The following is a 13,208-nucleotide window of genomic DNA, read 5'->3' on the forward strand; positions in this document are numbered from 1 at the left end:
ACAAGTTGGATTTCAAATTAACATAAAGGTAAGCCTTAGGAAGGTTTAATCGGATGGCGTCATTCTCCCCACTGTTTTTTGTGGTGGGGCCCGCTACAGCTTTAGATATGCATCTACTTTTTTCTCATGCCATAGAATGCTTGAATGGACAGGGTAGGTACAGTACATTCATCATGGTGGGCCCACAGAACTTGGTAACGTCACTTCAGTAGCTAATCGGCGTCCTGGTAGGCGTAGTATCCCATCGACGCAGGTGCAAGTAATGCTTATATATCATGTTTATTTGCCATCAAACGGTTCACAAGGTCACACAGGCCTGGACGAGGGACAACAAATATATATTAGCTTGGTCTAAAACTTAGACGGCCTTTAAAAAAGTTTTCAATGGTAGGCGTTTAATCCCCACTGCGTTACGTGATGTGGTCTAATTGAGTTTTGGATGTGCTTATTTTTTTTCAATTTATAATAAAATGATCTGAAAAAGCGGATGGACCGTGTGGATATAACACATTCATCATAGTGGGTCCCACAGAGTTTTGCACGTATACACAGTACCGTTGCCAGTGCTATGTTCTGCGAGGATCAATCTCGTCCGGTCTACAGTGTACGGTTGACACCTGTACGGCTGAGATAAACGCTGCAAAATCCTCGATCGGACGGCTGAAACTCATCGCCCCATCCTTCTAAAAGCCCAGCTCGAAGGGGTGGCCTTTCTCAACCAACTCCCGTCAGATCTTCAAATCCCCAAATCTCACCCTCTCTCTCTCTCTCTCTCGCTTTCTCCAAAAAAGGTAATTTCCAAACCCTAGCTATTCCACTCTCTGCAGACGAAAAATCTCATTTCAAATCGATCTCAGAACTAGGGTTTGAATCCCTCCCTCTCTCTCTCTCTCTCACACACGCACACACACACTCTCTCTCTCCCCCTGCATATATCTGTCGTTGATTTTCCTTTTTCCCCTATTTTTTACGTCATTTAAGATGAAAATTCTCTTTTTTATGTAATTAGCGTTTTGATTTGTTTTCTAGGGTTGGTATCTTTACTGATCCTGCCACGATCTGCTTCTGCATTGATTTATTTATTTATAATTTTCCAATTTACGTGTAATTTCTGATTAGTCTTATTGTGCTGGGTTGAATCCTGATCGATCGTTGACAAACCCTAAAACCTTCCAAGAAAAGGAAGTAATTGCTCTTTTTTAAATTCCCCTGCGGACTTGTTGTTATCTGAAAATTTTAGATTGACCGTTGATTGTAGATTTGTTATTTCCTTTTCTTTTCGCATCTAGAATAAATGATCTGAACTTGCTTTTTTCAGTAATAAATTCAAACGATTGCTTCGATTTGGATGTATTATGTTTTCTTTGCTTCATCATTATTATTTAGGGCAGCATTTCTTGTGAATGGACTAGTAGTTGAGTGAGATCTGATCATTGATCTGGTTGCGCCTACTGTTGGTAGATGATTACCACAACCATTCCATTGGTGGAGTTATTGTTGTATATTGACCATATGCTGTATTTTGTTTTTAGCTGTCCATTTGCGGACCAATTATCAGATGTCTAGCATTGCCTCACAAGGGGAAATATCTGAACCATTGAAAGGTAGGCCCTACCTTTATGGAATATTGGGTCTACAACAAACAGCAGTAGCCAGCCCTGAATTTTGTATTTATATTTAATCCAAATGTTGATATTCTCAAAGATTCCTTATTGTGCGCTCCATGATTTGATAGAAATGGCGGATGCAAAGCCAGGAATGAGGAAACCGGTATTTACCAAGGTTGATCAGCTTCGGCCTGGAACCAGTGGGCATACACTTACAGTGAAGGTGGTGAGCTCAAAGATGGTGTTGCAGAAGGGCCGCCCTGATGGGCCGCAAGTTCGACAGATGCGCATCGCTGAATGCTTGGTCGGAGATGAAACGGGAATGATTGTCTTTACAGCCAGGAATGAGCAAGGTATACTTTTGTTAATTTTATATGAAAGTTCTCTTTCTGAAGAATAGGCTAATCCTAATATCCTATTGATTTTTAATGGCTTTGCCTTACTTGAATATTTGATAGTGTCTGTAGTATCCAGAAGTTTCTGTTTTGAACTTTTATCAATGGTGCTTATTAGGGAACCAATATAACATGCAGTCTATTCGTGGCTCAGTTGTACGGTACTCTATGTTGCAATGTTGAAGCTGGTTGTTGTATAAAAAAGAAAAAGAAGAAAAAGAAAATCCTGAGTAGTGAGTCAAAGGAGAAAGCCCTTGGGGATTTGGTAACTTTAAGAAAGCAGCGTAGGCCATTCTTCTCTGTTCGTGTTAGGGAATTAGTTGAGAAAGAACATAACCATAAGAAAGCAGCGTTGACCATTCTTCTCTGTTCATGTTAGGGAATTAGTCGAAAATTGCCAGACCCTTAGAAATCCATTACCCTGCCAGGTAGTCAGCCCTACAATTAGCCTCCTGTTGGACGTCTCTAGGCTACATATTCGAGGCAGGTAGGGTAGTTCTCCCTGAACCCCTACAGGACCACTTATGTGATTCTGTAAGATCCTGATTACCTGGAGCATTGCCTTAGCCTCAGAAGCCTTGGAATCACAATTACCAAGAGGGCCCTAGAAATCTTGGATACTTGTGTGGTTATGAATAATCCACCCAAACCCGGCTGTGAATTGCCATCAAATGCAGCTTTATCGTACCAACAGGCAGAGCTTCCCACCTTTCCATCACCTTAGCTGCAGCATAGCCAACCAACCATCTTGCAGAGACAGCTTGATATATTTGTGTTGTAATTGGAATTCCCGCAAAACCTAACCATGGAACTGCCATCAAAACTCAGTGCTGATCCTGGAGGCAGAGCTTTCCACCTTTAGCTGTGATCCTTTCAACCAGATGCTGTCCTGTTTTGAATCATGCTTTGGACTCTCGCACAGTCGCACTTGCTCCTGTTTCCTTGTGTTTTATGCTGGCTAACAGATGCAACTATGCTTCCACACTTGAATTTCCACTCGAATTTCTGCTGCTTCGCTTTGTGCTTCATGCAACTATGTTTCCATGATCTTGGCTGCATTATAGCTTCAAGCAACCGCTCGCAGTTTTGTCTTATCATGATTTTTGAGAATCCCACAAAGGCTTAAATGAATTTCCCCAGTTCCATGATCATTCCTTTATACAGCAAAGAAACAATCGCTGTTTCACCACTATGCTCTTCAAAACATTTGCAATTCCTTTTAAGCCAAATAGCCCATGTGAGCCATTTTCTAAAGCATGGATCCAATTCTTGAAACTGCCACATTCCACCATCTTGCAACCAAATTTGCAATCAATATAAGGATGGCTCAATGGATACTTGCAGACACCCCACTTGAATGCCAACGCTTCTAATCATTTAACCCGATGGAATTAAATCAGGATGGTCTTGCATCTGAACTCTGCTTTTCAAAACATTTGCAATTCCTTTTAAGCCAAATAGCCCATGTGAGCCATTTTCTAAAGCAAGGATCCAATTCTTGAAACTGCCGCATTTCACCATCTTGCAACCAAATTTGCAATCTATATAAGGATGGCTCAATGGACACTTGCAGACACCCCACTTGAATGCCAACGCTTCTAATCATTTAACCCGATTGAATTAAATCAGGATGGTCTTGCATCTGAACTCTGCTTTTCAGGGATTGACTCTGTATAGGAATGAAATCCCCTATCCCCAATTCTGTTCTGAAACCAAATATTCATGATTTTGCAAAATAGTACAAAAAGCAAATTAGGGGAATCGGACCAAGCCGGGCCGGAGCCTGGGCTGCACTCTGTTTATCATCGTCATCATTATTAGCATTGTTATTGTTGTTGTTGTTGTTATTACTAATACTAATAATATTATTATTATTATTTATACAAGTTTAGGATTTCTGCACCTGCAAATATGACTTCTGAAATCATGCACCAGCTCCCTCTTCTGCTTCCTAGCTGTTTCATACTTGCTCCCAGATGCTCCCCTGCTCCAGCACCTGAATCTGTTGCCTTTTCGCTTCATGCACCGTGCAACCATATTTCCATCATCTTGGCAGCTTTGTAACTGCAAACAACCACTCTTGCACTTTTGCCTTATCATAGTCTTGGAGAATTCTGCTAATGCTTCACTATTATGCCCATGAAAATTTCTGCAAATCATTCTAAGCCAGATCCACATAATATTTTGCTTGAAGAGTTGTTTTCCAAAGCAAGGATCTGATTGTCGAAACTGCTCCAGTCCACCGTCCCATCTGGCGACCAACTATGCAATCAACACAGGATAGCGCAATGGACACCAGATGATAATATGCACCAAATGTTAAATCAAGAGATGATTAAAAGAAGGGAGAGATGTGCACGCCCCCCAAAGCAACACTTATACCCACCCCAGGTCTGTGTCTTATACCATGGCCAAATAAGGGTGTAAAGCATACCAAGTACATTTGTGCTGGTATTTGATTCATTCACGTGCCAGGTCACTAAAATTGCTGAACCTATTGAACTTTCATGTACTAGGTGTACATGTCAAATGCATGGTGGCATGTGAGCAATGTAATTTGCAGAGCTGAGAGAGGGTGGGTATTGCTTGTCATCTGGCAGGCTAAGTACATTGCATATGGACCATTGGTAAGAAGGGTATTCCAAATGGTTATGTAATGGCTATAATGGTAATGGTGGTAACTGTTAGTCCGTTACCCATTATTGGGTTGTAATGGCTATTATGGAAAAATTGACCCTCGAGGGCTCGTAGTGGCCATAACGGTCCGTTACGGGGCTGAAATGTTTTTTTTTTTTAATAAATAAATAAATAAACGTCTTTTACAACTACAGTTACTGTTATAGAATATGTTGATTGATGATAATATTTACAATCCATCATTTCTTGTATATTTTATTGTTGAACTACGAAGAGTTTTGCCCCAGTGGATCTACACAGCATGGCCCACCTTCCAAAATTGAAAATGGATTTATAATCTGTGGAATGACTGTTGCTTGGGCTTGGGGCTGTATGCAAAATAGTCAAGCGTGCACAAGAATTGAATTTTGCATCAGGAGTCTGGTCATTTTTTCTTTTTGAAAGATGATGCAATTTTATTAGGGCCGAAGGCCAAGGAAAAAGAGCAACACAATAAATAAAGGGAAAATACAAAACTGCCAAAAACCCCACCTTGGAACAACCTTGGGCAATGAATTAAACATCAACATAAATGACCTGATTAAGTACCCCACCTGCAGGGCTACTCTGATTACGACAGACTTGATTATTCCTTTCCAACCGGATCAACCATAACATGGCCAAAAAGGCAGGTCTCCATCTCCAGATAACAAAATTGCCTCCCATTCCATCATGCCAGGACTGGAACAGAGCATCTATTGACTCAGGCATCTACCCAAGAAACACCAGAGGATCGAAGGATGCCAAACCACACCACCTTGGAGAAGGAGCAATGAATAAAGAGGTGATCCATGGATTCCTCCACACTTGGGCACATCAAGTAGGCAATAAGAAGTGCACCATGGCTCTTTTACGAAGATTATCGATCGTCAGAATCCTTCTCTTCCCAGCAAGCCAGGTGAACACAGCATTTTTAGGAGCCCCATTGGACCAGACGTTAGCAGTACAGTGATGATCCCTTCTAGACTCGGACAGATAATTTTAGGTGCAAAGACAGGACTGAAAAATTTCCAGAGCCTGGTCATGCACTGCGTAGGTGATCAAACTTCCAGCCAGGGAGGGAGGAAAGGAGGGAGGGGCCAAACTTTCAAAATAGGCTGTACAGTACATAATGCAAAAACCTCCAATAAATGTGAAATACGGTCTGTATACCACCATGTGGACTATCATGAGCTTTATGTTTAGCAATTGGCTGAAAGTTGGGAACATTTAGTGCTATTTCCATACAATTAATTCCGTCCAGGATTCCAACTTCAGCTGTATGGATCCTTTACACAGCCATATGGTAAAGAACTGATGTACGGTTATTTATTATAAAGCTTGTATCCAGCAGCTGATTAATATATAGGGCTACTCTAAAAAGTGCAAATCAACTAGAACACTACACTACTTGTATTCAACCTTTTTGTAGGTTCCACTGATAATTTTAAGAATAAAACACTTGTAAAATGGGCAGGTTAAGTTCACACAGCCAATTGTAGTTGAACAGTCCTTATATATGAATATATGCAATATCATTTATGTAAAATATGATTAAATAAATACAGCTTCATTGCTTTTTTGCAATTTGCAAAATAGTTGTAAAATGGGTTGTTGGTTAAGGCACGGCCAATGTAGGTGATCAGTCCTTTACACAAAAAAGAAGAAGACTAAATACAACATTGTTTTTTTGGAAGACGTAATATATCTTTTCATGCATGACTTTTTTTTCTCCTCAAGGGTAGAGGACCCTTCTCTTTGAGAGGGGAGATCCTGTGGGGAAATGCTTCCATATGCAATTTTATGGGGCATTTGGAGAGAGAGGAATCTAAGGATTGTTAAGATAATCACCTAGCCAAATTCCTTAGAAAGAAAGACTCAAAGTTATTGTATAGGAGTGAGCTATTTGCCAAGTTGGGGGAATCTTCCTTTTGACCTAGCTTCAAGGGAGCCTCTTGTGGTGGGAAGAGGCATGCCCTTTTGGGTTGAGCCTTTTTGTATTTGGGTTGGGGTTCTTTTTGTGTTTGAGATCATCCCTCATCTTCTCTTTTTGATCTGTATCCTTGTTTCCAGGTTTTCTTTTTTACAATAAAGTGTGTCACTATTTAAAAAAGAAAAAGGTTTGGATACTCATAGACAGAACCAGCCCATTTAGTAAATGAGTCGGCTTATTTCAATCCATATTCAAACCACTTATTAGTGGGCCTAATCTTGATTATTTAATAGGTCGGCTCTGGAACTCAAACCTGTTCAAATCCTACCCATTTGTGTTTCATCACTGAGATTTGGGTATAATTGTATAATGGAAACGTTATCCAAAAGTGATGCAAGTTGGTGCATCAGGAACACTTCAGCAGTTTGTAGAAAAAGGATCATTGATGAAGGCTCATGTGGCATATCAATATAGGTAGGGGGGTAATTGAAGTTGAGGTATTATACAAGAGAAATGATCGGCTATAGAGGCTATATCATCAGTTAAGTAACTGCCAGTTTTTTTTTTTTGCTAATTGGTCACATGTGCATAATATCCTATCCATTCAAAAGGCACACACCTTTCTGATCACCTGATATGAAATCAGGTTGATTCACACATACAGCGGGACATGTTATGGAAAGCAAATGGTAGGACTTAGTGCACTGGTTTGGCCCACCCAGTGAGTGGATTGTCCTGATTTCGATACCAGGTGATCATCTTGGTGTGACTCACATTTTTATTTATTATTATTATTATTATTTTTTTAATTTTTAAGAATAAGATATACTATACAAGTGACATTTTGGCCAGAAATTAACTTATAAATTATGATACAACTGTTGTATCTGGTCATTACTCATCATACAATGCTCTTTTTAGAAGTTTGTACAATATCAATATATCATGTGTCCTGAGTTTCACCAAGTGGAGCCATGGTCCCAAATTGTTGATATTATGTTTATGGCTCTGCTTTTAATGGCGCATTGACCAAAAATAATAATAATCCTCCAATGGGTCCAACAAATAGACAGTTAAGAAAGAAAAAACTGCAGCGCTTTAGTGCCAGCATAAAAAAAGGCCAAAAAAATAGGAAGGTTGAGGAAAATACTGCAGCACTTTACCTTCAACGGTTCAACCTTAAAAAGGCCAAATGTTATATAGCTAGGATTCTTCAACATCAGGGATTTCTGGTGCATGGCCATCCATGGTGAGGCCCCATCATATCAGCAGTTTGGGTTATGAGCCAGGGGCTCATATCAACTTGAAACTTGAATGCGCTATACAAACTATCAGCTGGGCACATTTTAACACCTCACATACAATCTTTCCACCACTTGCTCTCTCACTCACTCTATCTATCTACACACACACACGCGCGCAAGGCATATAATGATCTTGCCCCTAATCTTTGCAATTGATTGGGGATGAGAAGGTGGGAATGATGTCTTCAAACTAGAAAAAATGAGAGCGGGGAAGTTAGGGACTTTGACCACGATAGATGCATTAAGAGCAATGACTAGAGGTATGGTTAGGGATGATGAGATTGATGAAAGGTGGAGAAGCTATATGAGCTTGTTAAATGGCGATCACTCTAAGAGCTTGGGGATAGAGAGAATCATAACCCCAAATGAGGGTGGATGCCACAAATACTTTCGTAGTATAGGATATCTAAATGAAAAAAGCTTTGAGAAAGGTGAAGATAGGAAAGACCCTTGGACTAGATGATATACTTGTAGAGGTTTGCGGTGCCCATAAGATGTTGGTTTACAAAGTTATTCAACGAAATTGTATGATTGAAGAAAAAAGTCAGGCGAATGGAGGCAAAGCTGGTATGTAATTTATCAGGGGAAAGGAAACATACAAAGTTCCACTAACTATTGTAGTAAATTGATGAGTCATACTGTGAAACTTTGTGAGAGTGATCGAGCAAAGATTTAGTCTTGAGATGAATACATCAGAAAATCAGTTTGGATAACAGCTAGGAAGGTTGAACATTGAAACTTTGAGAGTGTGTGTGAGCAAAACATTAATGCGTGGAATGAATATATCAAAAACTTAATTTGGATTCATGCCAGGAAGGTCGAACATTGAGGCTATTTTCATACCCGGAGAAAGTCCAGAGTCTTTATTAATTTAAGAGAAAGTACACAATAGGATCCCTGTGTTAGTCTGGTGGGTGTTGGGAAAAAAAAGGAGTCTCAAGAGGTTGTATTGACATGATTAAGAATATGCATTAGTGAGCGGTTACAAATGTCTAGACGATTAGTGGAGAAACAAGTGGTGCTCCCAGTTATCCTTAGCATAAACCAAAGTTCAATATCGAGCTTGTATCTTTTTGCATTGGTTACTGCTGACTTTAGTGAGGCATTTACAGGAATAGGTCTTGTTGCTTATGTTGTTTGCAAATGACATAGTTCTGATAACTAGACACGGGATCTAAAAGCTTTTAAATTATTTTGGACAAAATCAGAGTATGTCTCCTGCTCATTAGATGAGCTGGTGGAGACGGTGTAGTATAGTGTGTGTGAGTGACCTGGGTTCAATCCCTGGTAATGTTATGATACGGGACAGAATGATCTAACATAATATGATGCCATGAAATTAAAAGACAGATTAAATAGAGCAATGGAATGACAAAATAAAGCTAATATACCATAAATTCAGAAATTTTAGATTCATGACATGTCCAAATTCAAGCCTACGATGGTCCTGCAATGCGAATCTCATAAATTACTGATTAACCGGGACCTACGGGAGATAAAACCCCCATCTTACAATAGGATTAAATCTGAATCCAATGGAAATCATGTGTCTTGTAAGAGTTTTGACGCGTTAGGGTTGTTTAAAGGCTAGGGAATGTGTTAAATGGGTTTGGGGTATCTAGGCATAGAGGAATTAGGGTTTGGAACATTAGGGTTCAGGTTTTGGGAAGTTTCGGGGTTAGGATTTCAGATTTTGGGTTTAAGGGATTTAGGATTTAGGGTTTCTAGAATTAGGAATATGAGTTTCAGGTTATGTGAAATAGGGATTTATGATTTGGACAAGGGATTTTCAGATTTTGGAGATTTGGGTTTGAAAAAATTGGGGATTTTAGAATTTGAGAATTTTAAGGTTAGAATTTGGTGAAATTAGTTTAAGGGTTTTGAAGAGGGAAGCAAAGGGAAGGAAAACATTTGTGACGAAAGGGGGCCACTGTACAAGGTTGTTCTTATGGACAACTGTACGTGTGTCCGTATGTTCGTACTGACAACAAAGGATGGCCGTTGTGGTTGGTTTGGGCTTGTGATGGGTTGATATAGGTTTTGGATGGTAATAATGAATAAAAAAAGGAAGAGATGAAGAAGGAAGAAAAGAAGAAGATGAGAAAGATGATACTTTGTTGAGAAGAGAGAAGTAGAAAGATAACTAGGGAATCGCTCTCCATGGTTTCGCACCACCAATCCAATCATAGGATGATTTTTTTTTTTTTTTTGCTCAATCTCAAAGCAAAAGGAGAGAAATCTCTTTCATTCATGTCCACTTGATCCAACGGTCCGATGTGTCCATTAAGCTCCTATTTAACTCACATGCATGAACATGCACATGGGTCTTCAACCTGCCTAGGAGTGAATTGGGCCAAGTGGGCTACCATGTAATGGTCATCTAACCATAAGGAGACTGGTTCAGCCCTCTGGTATGGTGCTCAGATGTCCTCATCATGTTACCTTCCAAAAAAATAAAAAATAAAAAGATAATAGAAAAACAGAATGTGTGGAATGCAATTTTAGTACCAATAGGAGTGGAAATGAGTTGTACCAAAAAATGACCCCTTTTTTTTTTGGATGTCTATGGTCGATAATTTAGGAGAGGGGAGGTTGTGAAGGTTGTTGCACATGGAATTAGGGCTGGGTGGATGAAGAAGTGGAGATGTGCCTCCAAAGTTTTACATGATCACCGCATAGCAACGAAACTGAAGGGGAAATTTTTGTAGGATGGCTATACCATCAGCCATTCTTTATGGGACAAAATATTAGGCAGTCAAGGAACATCATGTTCATTGGGCGTGTGTAGCTGAAATGAGGATGCTGAGATGGATGAGTGTTAAGACAGAACAATAGAATTGGAAAAGATTGCACTTGAGGAAACTGAAGAGTAGCACCAATGGATAATAAGATGAGGGAAAGTGGACTTTTAGATGGTTTGGCCAACCGTGTTCAACGGAGATCAAGAATCACACTGGTTAGGAGTGCAGGTTCAAGTTGAAGGCACTAAAAGGATGTGGGTGGAAGTAGTAAGGAAAGACTTGCTTATGGCATAACAGGATTTGTGTAGCTAATCCCAGCAAGTTTTCTAACATATCGGAGGTTTGGCTCACTTCAGTTGCTACAGCGGCACTTATGACTGCAGAAATCCAGATGGCCCACACAAGGATTTCATAGCTTATCAGAAATTAATCATTATGTTTCATATTTGCATATTGGTTGAATTTAAACTCTGCTGATTTATTATTTTTTATTTTTATTATAGGGAAATGGCAAACATAGTTTTAAGACTTATCTGAGTCGGGTGTGACTCGGACTCTGTCGGACCTGATCTGGTTTGGCACCACTAGTCACCCCCAATTCGTGTGAGTCTCTGGCTGATTCGGCCCCAACTCGGGTGATTCCCAACTTGATTCAGGGCTGAACAAGTTGATCCGAGTGGCTGAGTCTTTTAACCATGACTTTCAACCATGATGATAAATATAATTACTGACATCTTATAGAAAACTAAGAAAGATCCAAAACAAATTTTACGTCAAAATTTATTCCTAGAAAACAGTCTTTATTGTATTTTCTTCATGAACATGACTCTTACAAAATAAATAAATAAATAATAAAAATAAAACGGAAGCACAAAACAAGCTATTAGACATCTTGGTCCAGCCTCCCATGGTTTTATTTGTTCCTGCAATCTTGTTCCTTCTTACAATGTGTGTCTTTTGTATTGTGGACCTGATTTTTATTATTATTATTTTTTTGAACATTTTGTACAGTGGACTTGATGAAACCTGATACAACTGTGATCCTGCGCAATGCGAAGATCGACATGTTCAAGGGGTCAATGAGGCTTGCCGTAGATAAGTGGGGCCGTGTTGAAGTCACCGATCCGGCAGATTTCACGGTGAAGGAAGATAACAACCTGTCACTGGTGGAATACGAACTGGTGAATGTCGTGGAAGAGTGACCCATGAGCTGCAATCTTCTACTACTTACCCGAAGCGAACACATGATGTGATTTTGTGGTTTTTTTGAGGCCCAAATGCAGTTTTGGGCAAATGCTCTTTTAGGAAGAAAGAAAGCAAGTCTGAGGTTACAATCTTGAAGCTACCAAGAGGAGTTGAACCCCCTTCCACAACGCTCAAGTCAGGCAATGGAACCTTCAGATCCAGTCAGAAGAATCATCTGGTCTGGTGATTGCACCTGATTGGCAACTATCCGTATAACTTTATTGGGTTTCTATCTCTAAATCTTATATGCTTTTTGGTTGTTTCATTTGGACATGAAATGACTCAGGTTATGCTTTTGGATTATGGAAAATGACATTATGCAATATATAGTTCTACTTTATTACACCCTTCTACTAAAATTTCCGGTTTTGTTTCAGTGTTTTCTTTGGGGTTGTGAAGCCCTCCGGGATTAGCCCTTTATACCAGCCGTCCAATTGTTGGTCCCTTACAGAGATTCTGTAGGCACTGGGAGGAACTTTACTGGTTGGAGGGCCCACCGTGATGTATGTATTTTGTGGAAAAATCATTTTAGGTGATGAGCCCAAAAATGAGGCAGATCGAGTGCTCAAGTGGACCACACCACAGGAAACAGTAGGGATTAAACTCCACCTGAAAACCTCTTGGAGGCCACAAGTTTTGGAACAAGATGATATTTATGTTTTCTTTTCATCCAATATATGTGACCTTATGAACAGGTACGGTGGCAAATAAACATCATGGTGGGCCCTAGGAAGGTTTCAAGGATGGGGATCATTGTCACCACTGCTTCCTGTGGTGCGGCTCACTTGAGCCTTTGATCTGGGTGATTGCCACCACTGCGTCATGTGGTGTAGTCCACTCGAGCTTTCGATCTATCCCCTTTTTGGGCTTATGCCTTAAAATGATGCCAAAAACAGATGTCAAAAATTGACTGAATGCATGGATGAAACACATATCACGGACGGCCTCACAGAGCCCCGACACGACCGTTTGGTCTCTGGTATGTCCTGGTGCAGCTAGTTTTGGAGCCTTTGGATTCTACCGGTTGTACATTCTATGTGGTGGCATGGTAATCTAAACCATTTGTACGATGCATTCAACTTTAGATTGACCGTCCCTCACGAATTTGCTAGTTTACCTGTACGTATAGCCAAGTGTCCGAATTGAAGCCCAACAGGAGGATCTCTGACCTCACCTGTCTTGCCTGTTTTTCTTTTCTTTTTTTTTCAGTTTAATGTGGATCCTGATCACATTTCACCTCAACCGCCTACATTTGGGCCAAAAATCTAACGGTTAAGATTGTCCCATTAAGGATCAGTATCAGGGAGCAGCTGATCTACAATGTGATA

General features: G+C 40.1%; 1 protein-coding gene across 2 annotated transcripts; it reads left to right on the forward strand.

The window, feature by feature from the left end:
- Window positions 1-640: 640 nt before the first annotated feature.
- Window positions 641-12,223, forward strand: LOC131237741 (uncharacterized protein At4g28440-like). 2 transcript variants are annotated; one of them, XM_058235694.1, is made up of 4 exons: window positions 724-791; window positions 1,533-1,604; window positions 1,736-1,960; window positions 11,647-12,223. In XM_058235694.1, exons 2-4 carry the CDS (start codon window positions 1,559-1,561, stop codon window positions 11,835-11,837), a joined length of 462 nt encoding a protein of 153 aa, XP_058091677.1. In that variant the 5' UTR covers window positions 724-791; window positions 1,533-1,558; the 3' UTR covers window positions 11,838-12,223. The 2 variants fall into 2 exon arrangements, with proteins under 2 accessions (XP_058091678.1, XP_058091677.1); XM_058235695.1 differs by lacking the exon at window positions 1,533-1,604 and having other exon boundaries at window positions 641-791.
- The last annotated feature ends 985 nt before the right edge of the window (window positions 12,224-13,208 follow it).

The sequence above is a fragment of the Magnolia sinica genome, chromosome 2 (assembly GCF_029962835.1).
Source record: "Magnolia sinica isolate HGM2019 chromosome 2, MsV1, whole genome shotgun sequence".
NCBI classification, from domain to species: Eukaryota; Viridiplantae; Streptophyta; class Magnoliopsida; order Magnoliales; family Magnoliaceae; genus Magnolia; species Magnolia sinica.

Bases quoted from the DNA above. Each gene is read 5' to 3' on its own strand.
- LOC131237741 (XM_058235694.1), top strand. From the start codon at position 1,559: ATGTCTAGCATTGCCTCACAAGGGGAAATATCTGAACCATTGAAAG. The intron at 1,605-1,735 runs GTAGGCCCTACC...ATGATTTGATAG, and splicing joins AATATCTGAACCATTGAAAG to AAATGGCGGATGCAAAGCCA. The intron at 1,961-11,646 runs GTATACTTTTGT...CATTTTGTACAG, and splicing joins TACAGCCAGGAATGAGCAAG to TGGACTTGATGAAACCTGAT.